The 14,792-nt window shown below is 41.5% G+C and overlaps 1 protein-coding gene across 2 annotated transcripts in view; it reads right to left on the bottom strand.

The window, feature by feature from the left end:
* The window catches only part of LOC146854875 (sodium- and chloride-dependent GABA transporter 2-like), a 494,662-nt gene that overhangs the window by 60,822 nt on the left and 419,048 nt on the right, over window positions 1-14,792 (bottom strand). For both annotated transcript variants that reach the window (XM_085652278.1, XM_085652279.1), the window contains one exon: window positions 8,968-9,105. In XM_085652278.1, coding sequence (XP_085508404.1) covers window positions 8,968-9,105 — 138 coding nt within the window. The remainder of the gene's footprint in view (window positions 1-8,967; window positions 9,106-14,792) is intronic.

Here is a 14,792-nt window from a genome sequence, read left to right as displayed (position 1 = left end):
GTATGCTTTGATGGTTTTAATTATTAACCGAATAAAGCTATTGTTGACTGACTGACTGAGCAAAGTGAGGCAGAAACAAGTTAAGAGGACCCAAGGCGATCAAAAAGAGAACGAGTGCTGTGTGGAAATTACGCAGCTCCCAAGTGGACATACCTAGTCATAGATGCTGAGACCAAGGAAACCTGGGAGGCTGAGGCTCCGGAGAGTGAGACGCGGAGAGACCACCTTGATGATTGAGATTGAAATGTTGGTTCCTGCAGTCGAGGCTCTCAGGATTTTGACCCTGACGGTACCTGATCCACCATGTGGATTGAGACTCCTGATCCTACATCAACTTACATTCCCAAAGTTTGGCCGCCAGCCTTCAGTCCAAGAACTGGCAGTGTTTCGGATGGAAATGTTGGAACTCGTTGTTGATGCTTTGGGCACTGATATAATCTATGATGAAAACTGTACTGAATAAAGGACAAGACACTATATGAACATTGTTAAAAAAAGAAGATAACCTAGGCCTGAGTGGTAGAAGAATAAATATAGGGACTTATCAGTAGAAGAAGAAGGAGGGATAGGATGGCAATTCATAAACTTTGGATTATCATTGTCGAACTGAATATGGAAGAATTCTAGACATCCAAAGGGAAGCTAATAAGAACTTTGTGTTCAAAACTCCTAAGAAGAAGTGAAGAGACGTTGTTATTTCATCCCTGCACTAAATTGGAGAACTTTCTTACAATCGAGTCGGGAAATTTGAGCCATAGGAAGAAATGCATGACAGGCACACTCATAGTAGGGGTAATCGTAGTTATTACAGTAGCGATTATCACGTCCATAGTCGAGTCCAATGTCATGGAAGAAGAGGAACAAGGGACACCTACATCTTCTACACCAGAAATAAGGGAGGGTGTATCAGAATCAGATGAGGAGATGATAGGAGGAACTAGTCGTCTATTACACGTAGACCTTTCTAAGGGTGACTTTACTCAGAATGCATACTCAAGGTTGTTGTGCGAGTATGTGGACACGATGGAAGCAAAGGATTGCTATGTGTGTATACAGTTGCCAGCATCAGTGGAGAAGGGTATTAGATATCATCATTTACCCCTGACTTATGGCATCACGTGTAGTGTGCTGTTGAGTATGTTCTATGGTAAAGCCCATTTTGAGTACTACTTCTCTAATTAAGATGAAGTGCTCTCTGAGGTTCCTGTATCAAAATATTTGAACAAATATGATTATTAGAAGAAGAAGGACAGGATGTCAAAGTATTTTGTGCCCACAATAACTTTAGACACAGCATATGCCCATAGACACTATTTGACCTGTATGTTATCTGACATAGAAATGAAATTCGTGGACCAAATAGACGATAGACATAGCCAGGCATTATTTATGCCTAACCCCAAGCATGAGGTGATTCCATGGACCCAAGAAGAGTTATATCATAAGGCAAAGGGAAGTTCTGGTCCAATTGCTTTAGATTTGCAGCAGAGAGGGAAATTATGTAACAGACAACCACAGACATATTATCATAAGATATTTGTAGGAGAGAGTGAATTCGAGCATATTTTTCTGATTGAAGAATCAATAAAGAAGGCGCTATTGGATAAATTGACCATAGGGCCTTATGTGTATTTCGTATGTGGAAAAAATGCGTATGTTCGATTGCCTCCAAATTGGTATGGAACATGTTATTTGGCCGTGGTATTTCCAAAAATATTCCATGTGGAAGATTTGTGGCCATTGGAAGGGAAACAATCACATAGAAAAAAAAGTGGCAGAAGTGCATGAGTAATTATTGGAGATGTGTTTGGTGCAATGAGACCAAGTTTGGGAGTGGTTTTGAATGATGTAAAAATTAGAAGGTTGTCAACGTTAGACAGGCTACAACTTCTGTTTAGGTCGGTCTTTTCTGAGAGGAGAACATAGTAGGGAATGTTGTGTTTGATGACACTTGTCATCAGAGGGCGGAACTGATAGAGAGTTCAACGCTCTCAAATTTGTAAGGGGTGCATTATATATATGGTCCGATTGCACATGGGCAATTATGCCCAAGTGAGATGGGGGGCACAAGAACAAAAAGACGATAGAATTCCAGTGAATAGAGGAGTACGTCAGGACTGTGTCATGGCGCCCACCCTGTTCTCCTTATATGTGAACGGGGTGGTTAGTTTTCTTCAGGAAATCCCTTCCGACGCCCCAGCCCTGGCAGGAGACACGGTACCCACACTCCTCTTCGCTGATGACACCTTGTTGATTTCTAAGACCCTGGTCGGGTTGCATAAGCTTTTAGACAGGTTCCATCACTTTTGCTCTTTAAGGGGGTTGATTATTAATACTACGAAGACCAAATTAATGACATTCAACCCCTATAAGCCCTTTAGGCATATTTTCTCCCTGGGTGGAATACCTCTATAAAGAGTTAGTACTTTTGATTATTTGGGTATTCGACTTTCTGATACAATGCCGTGGAATCCCCACATTGACAAGAAGCTCTTAAACCATAGGCGTGTGGCTGGGACAATAGGTAGGCAACATCGTCGCTCATGTAGCAGACCCGTTGCCCCAGCGCTCACGATCTATACAGCAAAGGCAAGAAGTTCTGCCCTTTATGGTGCGGAACTGTGGGGGTTTAACAATGTGCAAGTGATTTGCAGTTCGGAACATACGTTCTTGAGGGTGCTTGTGAGCCTTCCCCGAAATGTTCCACTTAAGCCTTTGATGAGTGACATGGGAAGACACTCTTTTAAAGATATTGCAATATCAAGGCCATTGCTTTATTGGGCCCGGCTGCTACGAACTGCTGAACTCACTAATTACGCTGCCGCACTCAAGGAAGTAATTGGTCTGGACTGCAATCATAGGGTTAGCTGGCTTAATAATGTCAAGAAACTTGTGCTCGCATTGGGATTCAGAAGTTGTTGGGAAGGCCAGTACCCGCCCAATAAGGATGAACTTAAAAAGGCATTACTGGCTATGGGTTGATATGCAGGAACTCAGTAATCCAAATCTAGGGAGGATGGCAGATTAATTTTTCCAGCTTAAACACATATTTTTAGAGCCGTATCTAGATTTTATTCAAATCCCAAGAGATAGGGCACTCTACATACAGTTTAGAGTCGGTTCCCTTTTGGTACGTGAGCTTACTGCAAAATGGAGTCCTCCACGCCAGACAATCGCGGACTGCCCTTGTTGTGAGGTACCAAAAGAGAGCGTGGCCCACCTTATGTTTGTATGCCCAGTATACTCAAGGGTTGGATCTAAGTGGCTTCAACCAATTTGCAGACAATTGGGCACCACAGCTCATATTACTGCCTTGCAGATCTTGAAATCAGACCCTAGAGCTCTCTTTGTATGTGGTGTGGCAAAGTACCTCGGCTGTATCTGGCTTATTAGATCTAAATTTTTACGTAGGGAGGTGTAAAAAGGAGATGTGAATTTATCACACTATGTTGGTTTCCTTTCACTTTTTATCCCTTTAAATGATATCAAATACCTGTATAAGAAGTATCTTTCTTTTACTCTCTTTTTTAATCAAATTCACTTACTATATTGCGCTAAAAAATTACTAAGTATACAAATGAAATTCCTTGGATCGGGCACTAGCATATCACTGTTATTTTATTAACCATTAAATTGTCCCTGGATCTAATGTATATACTTGTTTTTATTACTGTTTTTATGATCATTTTTATCTTTTTACTCTTGGTTTGTATGAATGAAATTGCTTTTATGATACTTGATTATCGAAATAAAGCTATTTGACTGACTGACTGGCATTATATTCATGTAGTTTATATATACTCATGTGAGAATCTGTAGAGTGAAATTGTAACGCTTTAACAGGATTGATTAGTATTTTGCACGTATTTAGAGAAAACGTGTAATTGTGTGCGTATATAATGATTAATAGGTAAACAAATGTATTTACTGTTTTAAGATTCATACAAAGGCCTGTGTAACAAGTGCACATTAAAGGACGTTCTTAGGTTAGCCAGAATTGTAGGCCTAACTTTCGTTTTTCTTAAAGGTTTCATTTCTCCTTGTTTGCTCTTAGGAGCTAATTAAAATGTATGTCTGTAGAAAGTTTTCTTTTCACCCCTACTGCAGGTGTAGGAGTTTGACCTTGTTATTTTAGGTTTAAGGAGATACATGGGAGGAACGGAATGCCTTTAAAGAGCTTGGACAAAGAGAAGGGAGGACACCTTCATTGCCTGGTGAAACTTGGGAACCAAGGTCGATGGACAATGCTGTGAAATTAATTGGACTTTGTGGAAAGTTACTCAAGAAGGTGTTCAAGAAATAATGCACCATGTGACCCGTTAGCGGTGCAACTTTGTCTTTTTGTATTAGGCATAGGGGCAGATTTGCAGGACTTCTGCTTATGACTGAGGAGGAAGAGCATCTTAGAACGAGCTCTGTGGCTTTACGCTGCTTGACCCATTTGACGTGAGTGTACTTATTAGGAAGTCAATATGTGTTGACACCTTTTGGGATATCCTTCTGGGAAATTAGGAAGGGATTCCACTTTAAAAGTAGAGTAGGGACAGATTATTCTGTAATTTGGAAATATAAATTAAAAGGGATTTGGACACAGTATCTATACTCAGCTGTGTTCTAATTTTGGAATTCATTGTTCTGTGCCTATTGTGCCCTATGAACTATATTCGTAGATTGGGTTCTGTATTAGTTTTTATGTATCTTTACACCTTGATTCTGAGGTGTGTCTATATTCTGTTGTTTCTGGCTTTGTAATAAATTAACCAAAACCTAAATTTGGAGTTCGAAGTTGTTTGGGACAATGGGGAGGGGAAAGGATAACATAAATTGTTTTCTTCCCTCCACACTTCTTAGAAGGCAACAAAGACCATCGACCAGACAACCCTAGGCAAAAATAAGATATGGAATTCGGCCCCATCGCATGTATTGAAAGAAAAGAACAGAATAACAGCTAGCTTAGGACAGTGTTGAAGCAGCTCTGATTGGAACATAGCAGATAGTCGTTTTGGGCTATGGCCTAATAAAATGAAAGCAGTGTGCCTTAAACACATGAATTTTCTTTGTATGGGCCCATCAGCTGATGGGAAGCTGTCTTTTCGCACATGAGGAGTATAAGTGAAGACAGTGGAGGCTATTTCAAAGCAGTTGAGAGTAAGGTGGTGGGAGGGAAGGGGTCTGATGAAAGTGATACATTGGAAGGCTGCTGAGGATATTGGTGCACAGAAAGAGTGAGGATAGAAAACAAAACGTGGGAAGCAGACAATGAGAATGAATGAAAGAGAAGTAGGGGAAAGGAAGACCAGTGCAAGAGCTACAGAGGAAGGGCAATGATGGATTGATAGCAAAAAAAATAGCTCCAGCAAGATGGATGGAAATAGTACTCCAGCAGTGGGAGAATGATAACAGAAACACACGAGGAGTACAGGAACAAGCATTGGTAAATGCAGGAAACAGTATGATACAACCAATAGAAATGGAGGAAATCTAAGCGGCAATCACAGGAACCAATGAAAAGCAAGGAAAGCAAGGAGGTGGGATGGGAATTCCATTTAAGATTTATATTAAATACAATAAATTTCAAAAGCACAGCACAAACGCTGGGTAGGCGAAACCTAAAAAGTATGTAACATAGAAAAACAAAAACATCTGGTAAACTTGTTTTACTCCAACGTTTACTCTTCCTCAACAAAGTCCCTATTAAATGATGTGCATCTACCATCATGCAGACAATTTTAAAATGTATAATTAATTTTGTTAATATATGGACTCCTACCACAGGCCCTACTATAAGCACCACTTCCCAAAACACTGACTACATCTACTAGCCAAGCAGTAACCATGGGTTAGCTGGACAGGATACGTCAGGGAAGGGGCATACCTACTGCGATGTGATCTCTGTACAGGAGAATTCAAGGAGAGGGCATAATTAGTGTGACGTAGTGTTGATCATTGGGAGCCCCCTGTTCATCTTATCCTCATGATGGTGGCCACCAAAACGTGGATGTTCTCTCATTCCTAATCACTGCATCAGGGACTGAGGTTTTTTATTTTGGATGATGCTCTTTCCTTTTCACCACAAACCACTTGTATTTTTGCTACCTGCTTCTGCTCCATTTAAATGCTTAGACTCCTCGTGCTGGAGAGCAGCAAAGTCATCGTTCAGTTGGTCTTTAATTCTTGCATGGACTGGGGAAATTCACTTTATCTATTCCTTCCCCATTATCATACGGTTAGCCTACAAGTTGTGTAAAATGCTGCTGCTGAGTGTATCCTGGTGAGTCCTTGGCACTCCTCAATAGTGAAACATATAGGCAGGTTACACTGGTTTCCTACTAAGGCAGGCCCAATGTTCAAACCACTCTGCGTCTGCCATTGTGTTTTACCAGACAAACGTCTAGCTTTCTTTAAGGTTGTTTTTTCCTTACAGGATCACTCAATTACAAATTGGGGTCCAAGGTTCAATACTTCATTCATATAAGATCAGAAGGGGTCAAGCGTGGAACCTGTGGAATCTGTCCACATTTAAATAGTATAGGAAACATATTGAGTCCACCAGGGTGAGCGGCGGAACTTCAGGGGCAACAGAAGTGATAGTAGTACATAATACTCTCACAGGCACCAAGTAGGTGCCTGCAACATTTCTGGTTATTTCAGCATTTCACTTGTGATTAGCTCTTTTACCGTGCTATGCATCCACACACTTTGGGTCCGATTACGATGCTGTCAGAAAAGGTTCCGACCATCAGTCAGAGCCCTTCCGACAGCATCGTAATGCGCTGGTCGGATTCCTATCTGCCCACCTCATTACAATAGAGGCGGTCAGAAAGGAATCTGACCGGTCATTCTGACTGGCTTCCGACGGGCTTGGAGAGTCCGTCAGCCAGTCAGAAGGCTGTCAGTAATCCCAAGGGTGGCTCTTTCCGCAGAGGTATTCCAATATCGGATTTTGACAGCCTTTGTGTGCTGGCCTTTCTGAGACAAAAAGGCTGTCGGAACTCGACTTTCGGGGCCCCAAGCAGGGCCCATGGGTACACGGACTCTAGTTGGAGGACGAGGAGGCCCCTATGGTACCCCCTTGTTAATCTCTGCACCCTGTAGTGCCTGCCACAGGGTGCAGGGATGACCTGCACCTCTTATTTTACAATGGGAGCATGTATTCCGGGCAAAATACATGCTCCCATTGTATAGGCGTGCAATCGTGTTCGGTCGCATCCTAATTAGTCGATCGGACTGCAGACCGGGTGTCGGTCGGTCCCTTGACCAAGACGATGTCGAGCAGAGGAAACTTCGCCCAACATCGTAATGAGGCCCTTTATTGTTTGCTCCTTTTTTGGTTCCCACTCCCCTTACTACTTATTGCGCTCTACACACCTTTGCTATTCCCAGTACTAGCACATTCTAACAGTCCCTTTTTTGCTTCCTTTCTTTATTTTTGCTGTGGATTTCATTATCAGACTGGAGGCTAATCTTGTTCATACTCTTTTGTTGCCACCTTAGACAGTAGCACCTTAAAACACTATTCCCAACAACAACAATCCAGAATTGGAACCCAAACAATCCATTAATGTCACTCTTCCTCTTTTAAATGCTGCTTTTTGATCAGATAAGTACCTTAACTATAAATTACATAATATATATAAGGGCTGCACCGTGGAGTGAGTGGGAGTTTGTGAGGAAAGAATGTGTGCAAGAAGGGCTTCTAATTTATGGAAGCTGGGGTTTGTTAATGGCAAGGGAACTGTGCAGGTCATGAACATCAAATAGCTGCAGCCAGACTCAGCAGCTACCAGTCCTGTCTTGCATTTTAGGATCCCTGGCACTAACTTTGGTATTTTTGGTCTTAGGGTCACCAAAGTCTGCTTCAAGGACATAAAGTAAACTGTCTCTTTCTGTACTTTCCACTCCTTGAACTTCCTCTAGTCCATGACACTTAGAAGGCTGTTGAAGGGATTAAAGGGGACCTCGTGCCAACATTGTGATGTGATAAGGGTCATAGAAAGAGTGGTGTCACTTCTGCTCCTTTGAGGTTTTGATGACTTGTTATGTTATGTTACGTCATATTATATAGATCTATACAGCACACTCTCATCTTGCATAGTATCCTGGCGCTGAGTAGGTATGAGGCTAGCGAAAATTAGGGCCTAGTTGGACTACTAGAAAAGCCAGATCTTCAGCTTCTTGTGGAATTTAAAAAGTGAAGAGGAGGCTCTTAATGGTAGGGACAGGTTGTTGCATTCTTTATGGGTGATGTAGGAGAAGGTTTTGCGCTTGATCTGGTTTTATGTATGCATAGGACGTGTGCGAGTAGGAGTCTGCTATTTAGAAATGAAGTCTATGATGCAGCTCCCTCACTGATGGCTAGGGGCAGTGAACATTCAGGATTTAAGAAGTAGGAACACTACCAGAAATCAATCCCATCCTATTAAGCTACAAAGTTCCCCCTACAGATGGGTAGTCTTATTTGAGAGTAGGATACTTGTTTAACTCAATTTAGATAACATGATTTATATAAATCGGACTCCCTTGCTATTAGAAAGGTATGAGCCCGATACGGTTGATGAAGCAACTAAAAGCTCATATGAATTACGCTGTCTCACACACTCTTCCACTTTACTCTGAACAAAATTCCCACAGGCAGTTACATACTTTTTTTAAATTACTTACAATGCTGTTCTTCAATATTACTTGATTACCTTCAATCAATTATTTCTATAATACAGTGCAGGCACCGAGGCAATGTATTCCTTAATGTGCATGAGGCCACACCCTCATTGCAAATAAGGGGACACCTTCTTAGGATTATGCTGGTGCTACATTTGTACCAGAGCAAGATATAATATACAGCAGCTCCTTTTGTAATATTAAGGTGCCATGGAGCTAAGAAGGTGGGAACACATGCTCACTGCACCTCTCCGGTACATTGTGTGATAGGGTCTTAGATCATCCCTACACATCCCTCCACCATCTTACCTCAGTGAGCATTACAAGGCCAATCAGGTATGAGAAGATGGCGATGAACAGGATAAGTAGTTCCCTGCGATGCTTCTGCCGAAAGATGTTAGGATACATGTCGATCATGGCAGTAACCAGTCCCTCCACACCGGCAAACTGGGAAGAGAAGTTCAGTTCAGTTGTTAAAACATGTCTTCACTGTTTAGCAGTCATTGAGGTGTGCTTGAATAGTGTTCAAGTAAGCTTGTAAATCGACACTGAGACTTTACTGAGCCAAGTGCTCAATGTGTAAAAATAAAAAATAAGAAAAAGGTGCAGTGTCAGAGGGCCCGATTCACAGAACTAACTTAAGACAAAATCCTAAACTTACTACTTTTGGTATTCACAGAAGTTAGTATTTTGTCTTAAAACAGACTTAAGACAGACTTAAGACAGACGTAAGTTAGGATTTTTTCTTAAGTTTGTCTTAAGTTTGTCTTAAGTCTGTCTTAAGTCTGTCTTAAGTCTGTCTTAAGTCTGTCTTAATTTTGTCTTAAGTCTGTCTTAAGTCTGTCTTAAGTCTGTCTTAAGTCTGTCTTAAGTTTGTCTTACGACAAACTTAAGACAAAATCCTAACTTCTGTGAATACCAAAAGTAGTAAGTTTAGGATTTTGTCTTAAGTTAGTTCTGTGAATCGGGCCCTCAGTGTTTATGAGAAGCCCACTGCGGGAGCTACTGAATACCAAGGCTGCTTACTCTTGATTCCACCTCACACCTCCTTTTTCCACCTCCTTACACATTGTGTTGCTTTATCTCACTCCCCAATGTTCTTTTTCATCCATGCTTTCTCTATTTGGGTCTGTTTTCCTATCTTTCTCTTTTTTTTTGCTCCTTTTTCTGCCTTTCTATCACTTGCTCTGAGTCTGGTACCGGTCTTTAGAAATGAGTGCTTGTGTTCATCAACAAAACTCAACAGCACAAATTAAGCATTGGGGTCCTCCCATGTTTAAAGCCCCACGTAAAAATGATAGCACCATATTGATTTCTTTCTTCTATCAGAATTCTGTTGCATATTTCTTAAACTACTGTGAAATTACCTTTTCCTTTTAATGTTCAAGATTGTCACATGACAGAGGTTGCATGTAGTTAGCCCTGCATAATTCTAAGTGTATCTCTCGATGGACAGCAGCATAATATTTTCAGCAAAGTGTATTGTGTATCACAACATTAGCAGCGTTCAGGTCCCAAAGCAACACTGACACAATTTGGGAAAGCAATGAAGAGGTCTTAAAACATGACTGTTCCAACCAGTGCTGCACAATATTGTGCCAAACACGTCTATGCACAGTCAACATGACACACTGCATAATTTAAAAACAGTACTACAGATGCAACACGTGGGAAATAGTCACACATTTACCAGGGGTAGCAGTAGTGACATCATGCACCCTTTGATTTTAAAGACGAATCCCAAACTAATTATTAGTATGCTTCTTCAATTGTTCCATAATAATATTAAACCATTTTCAAATCAGCTTTTGTCCTGCTCCAATATGAATAGCCCACACCAAACTGTCAGACAAGATTCCTTCTGGACCACAGCACAAGCAACCCTAGACTGGTTTGAGTTTAGTTGGGCCTCTTCAGTAGAGTGCAGCTTGGTTCTAGTGGCACAGTGAGAAATAGAGCCATGCCTGGGCACACCATGACACTATGGTCGACACACCATGAAAACACAATAGGTGATGGATGGAATGCTTGACTTTATCTCAGTCAAGTGAATTCATGGCCACCGTTTTTTGCCTACCAAGCCACCTCAAACAAAAACCAGCCCCATGCAGCTCACCATTGGTCCTGCGCAAATATGAACAGCCCGGCCAGAACTGTCAGCCCAGATCCCCACTGAGCCAGAAAAGAAACAATCCAGACTAATTTCAGCTTATTTGGGCCACTTTAGGGGGAGTTGCACTTGACTCCGTGAGCACTTTGTGCATGCAATCCACCCACTATACAGGCTCATCAGACAAGTCAAGCTTCATTCCAGTGGCACAGTGCACACGGGACCCACGTCTGCGCATACTCATTGCATTTAGGGTGTCAACTGCAACAACTGAGTGATTGATGCAATGCCTGAAATAATCTCAGCCACTGACAATCACTTAGTACTGCTTCCCAACCCATTTTGTTTCACACACCATACCACCCCGGTTTGGACTCAGCCATATGCAACTTAGTCTTGACCCTGCTCCAATGGGATCTGTCCCACTTGAACTGCCAAGCCAGGTCCTCTCTGAACTGGAATACAAGCAAACTAGTACCGGTTTCACCTTTCATTATGACTCCTCAGCCGGGTATAGCTTGATTCCAGGGTCACAGTAAGTATGAGACCCATGCCTGAGCATACCCATCACACTTAGAGCATCAACTGCAACAACAACAAGGTGATGGATGCAATGCTTGAATGTAATCTCAGCCTCTGGCAATCGCTCAAGCCGCATCCCAATCCATCATTTTTCACTGACCATGCCACCTCAGTTTGGATCCAGCCATATGCAAATCAATCTTGACCTGCTCCGATGGGAACAGTCCAACCTGATGTGCCAAACCTGGTCATCTCTAAATTGGAATACAAGGAACCGAGGACTGGGTTTGCCCTAATAAAGGCTCACCAGTCAGGTGTGGCTTGATTCCAGTGGCACAGCAAGTACCGGACCCAAGTCTTGGCAAACCCACTGCACTTAGGGTGTCAACTGCAACAAGGTGATGGATGAACTGCTTGAATTATTCTCAGCCACTGGCAATCCCTCGGGACGCATCCTATTCCATCATTTTTTGCTCACCATGCACCTCAATTTGGACCCAGCCATATCAATATGAGCCTTGACACTGCCCCAATCGAATGCCCACAAGAATGCCTAGTAGCAATGGTAACAATTCATACTTTTCATTAAGGCGATGGTATTGCATTCATTGCTAAGACATTTATGGAAGCTATGTCTGCTCTGGGTGTACAACTGCAATATTCACACCCATTCCAGCTGTAATTGAAGGGCATAGTAGAACATAGTAGAACAATCTAATAGCATGTTCAAAACAAGTCTTGACAGCTAGGGTATTGGATACAGGATTGACCAAGCTACTTAGCCTTTATGGAGCTCAGAACGTATTAAATAATTACACCCCATACAAGTTACTATTCGGTATACAAATGTATGTCCCTAGAAAGGTGACAGTGTTGAAAACACCTCATGCTCTTTTCTACTTCAATCTGCTGCAGACTGTTTAAGAAACTAGATCTAAATTATCTAATGTTAATAACTCTGACGCTGCCACTAATGAAAATAAAGTTACTAATGCTGCTGATGAGTGGCTGGTTCAGGCAAGAATCCCTGACAAGAAATTCTTTGCACCATCGTAAGGACCACATATCTAGTTCTTGGGGTCAAAAGCACTCAGATATTAATCATGCTGTGGTTACTAGTGTGAAAAAGAATAAGAAGGTGTTGATCATTCACATTAAAAATATTATCTTGCCGATTCTGTTCACCAGATTTCCATTGACACTTAAGTGGCTCCAGAGTATATTATCAAATTCTCTCTCTTCTCCGGAGGATCTAACCCAAGAAGAGTACAGACATGGTGATATCCTAAGCCCCATTCCACGCACTGATAACCCTGCTGTGTCTCCAGCCGGGCCAAGTGTAAATTTCAACAAGCGACTCTTGTGCTGCAAAATTTCAACCTCTGCAAAGATGATTTATTATGAACCACCAACAGAACCAACATCAATTGAGGTTACCACTGCAGGAAACTGTGTTAAATTAAAATTACTCTGATACCAATTGTGAAATAAGAAAAATAACCATCCCTCCTTCAGCGAATCAATCAGTGACAGATCCCTTTTTTTCACCGTGGTCTCATTTCTGGATTGCTACTGGAGACATGTGCCTTCTAACATTAATTATAATGTTGATCATACGTTTACTTTTAGTACATGGCAACTATGTTCCTGATAACACAGTACCATTTCCTGTGGTTCAGGAATTGAACCCACATTCTTCTTCTCATGGAGCACGGGCAGAATATAATGCTGTGAATATCACTGCGTATCCTGTGCTGAATTGTGTTGTTTAGGAAACAGTTCCTTACTGAAACAATGGGTCTGCACAAATTATTCCAATTTATTATGTCCTAAAAATATTAATTGATCAATATTTTACTCCTTGCACTTTTGGAAATTCATGGGGCATAAATGCTGTCAAACAGTTAATGATGTACTTAGGTTCCTATGTCTCTTTAAACAGTGACGGTCCTTCCCTGTTTATAAATTGTCCTAGAAGTTTCCGGATAAGATTTCCTTATTTTAATAATAATTACACATCTGACCTGTCAGCCTTTTTTATTGGCAAGAACCAGAAAAGTATAGAACAACCATGATTACTAATCACAGATTTATTTATTCTAACCAATTTTTTTGATTAACTAGTTGTCCAATTGTTATACCTTGCTTCCTTTGCGTGGTTTGCCCCCTAATGTTTTGCCTAAACCTTCTGTTTGCTGACTTTGTTTTGCCTGGTTTTAGGACTCTCCTCACTTTCTAACTGCTAACCAGTGCTAAAGTGCTTGTGCTCTCTCCTTAAAACATGGTCAGATTGTCTTATACCCAACTGGCATAATTAATGTATTTGTAAGTCCCTAATAAGGGCCTGTAAATTAAATGCTACTAGTGGGCCTGTAGTAATGACTGTGCCATCCATTTGAGTCGCCTCTTTAAACGTACCTAAGGCCTGTCATTGTGAAGTTTTAAACTGACATTTTGACCTGGAAAAATAAACTTTTTGCCAGGCTTGAACCTTCTTTTTTCATATATAAAAGTCCAACTATGGTGGACCCAGGACATCCCAGAGGTCAGGGTGCAATGTATTTAAAATGCAGGACATGCCATTTTAATTTTTACATGTTCTAGTGGTGAAAAAACTCTTACATTCGTTTTTTACTACTGCAAGCCCTACCTCTCTCATATGATAACACTGGAGTTACCTTATTACATTTAATAGGTGTTAATTTCCCAATGGGAGCAGTAAACAGCTCATGGTTGGTGTCTTTGGAATTGCAATGAAAAATCCGCTCTCATGGAAAAGTTGGATTTTAAATTACAATTTTAAAAATTCCACTTTTAGAAAGTTGGCATTTTCCTGACTGCACAGCTTTAATGGGGCTTTCCAGTTTGTATAATTATGTTGGAACGCCCTATTCAAGCTATGCGGCCCTGGTCAAGTGCACCTTTACACTTGCGATTCAGTTAGCAGTTTACATGAGGCAGGCAACCTCATTCCTGACCTGCACACTACATATGTAGTAGTATTGACAAACATTTGTTTAACAACAAATTCAATCAAAAACAGAGGATAGCGCTACAACCAATATTCTATTTTCCTGACTGCCATTTGTTACTTGCAGTCTGTCTCTGAGTCACATGACTGGGTGTGATTGACAGTTGGACTTTGTGAATTCCTCCTAGACAGACACATGAAATAGCGAGCTTAGGTGTGCCTGGATAGGCAATCTCTGGCAGGATGGGAGGGGGAAGCGGGGCACAGCCATAGTTACGCTTGAATAGGTTGTGTCTTCCATCCACACAAAGGACTGCATAGCCCCTGTAGATAGTCTGGAGCCAGAGCCAGGAATGCAGTTCAGCCGTGCACTTCAAAGGCAAGCTTCTAGAAGTTTCACACATTACAAAGGCAGAACTGGGTGTATATACTAGACCTCTGACACTTTCATTTAAGTACCTTTTTGGAGCTGTAGATACGTATCCAGAAAGAAAGACTGCTCTGCTGCTAAATGAACTGCCACTCTGCTGA

Source organism: Triturus cristatus, chromosome 4_1 (assembly GCF_964204655.1).
Source record: "Triturus cristatus chromosome 4_1, aTriCri1.1, whole genome shotgun sequence".
NCBI classification, from domain to species: Eukaryota; Metazoa; Chordata; class Amphibia; order Caudata; family Salamandridae; genus Triturus; species Triturus cristatus.
The sequence above is the reverse complement of the archived record's forward strand: the minus strand, read 5'-3'. Positions and strand labels throughout refer to the sequence as shown.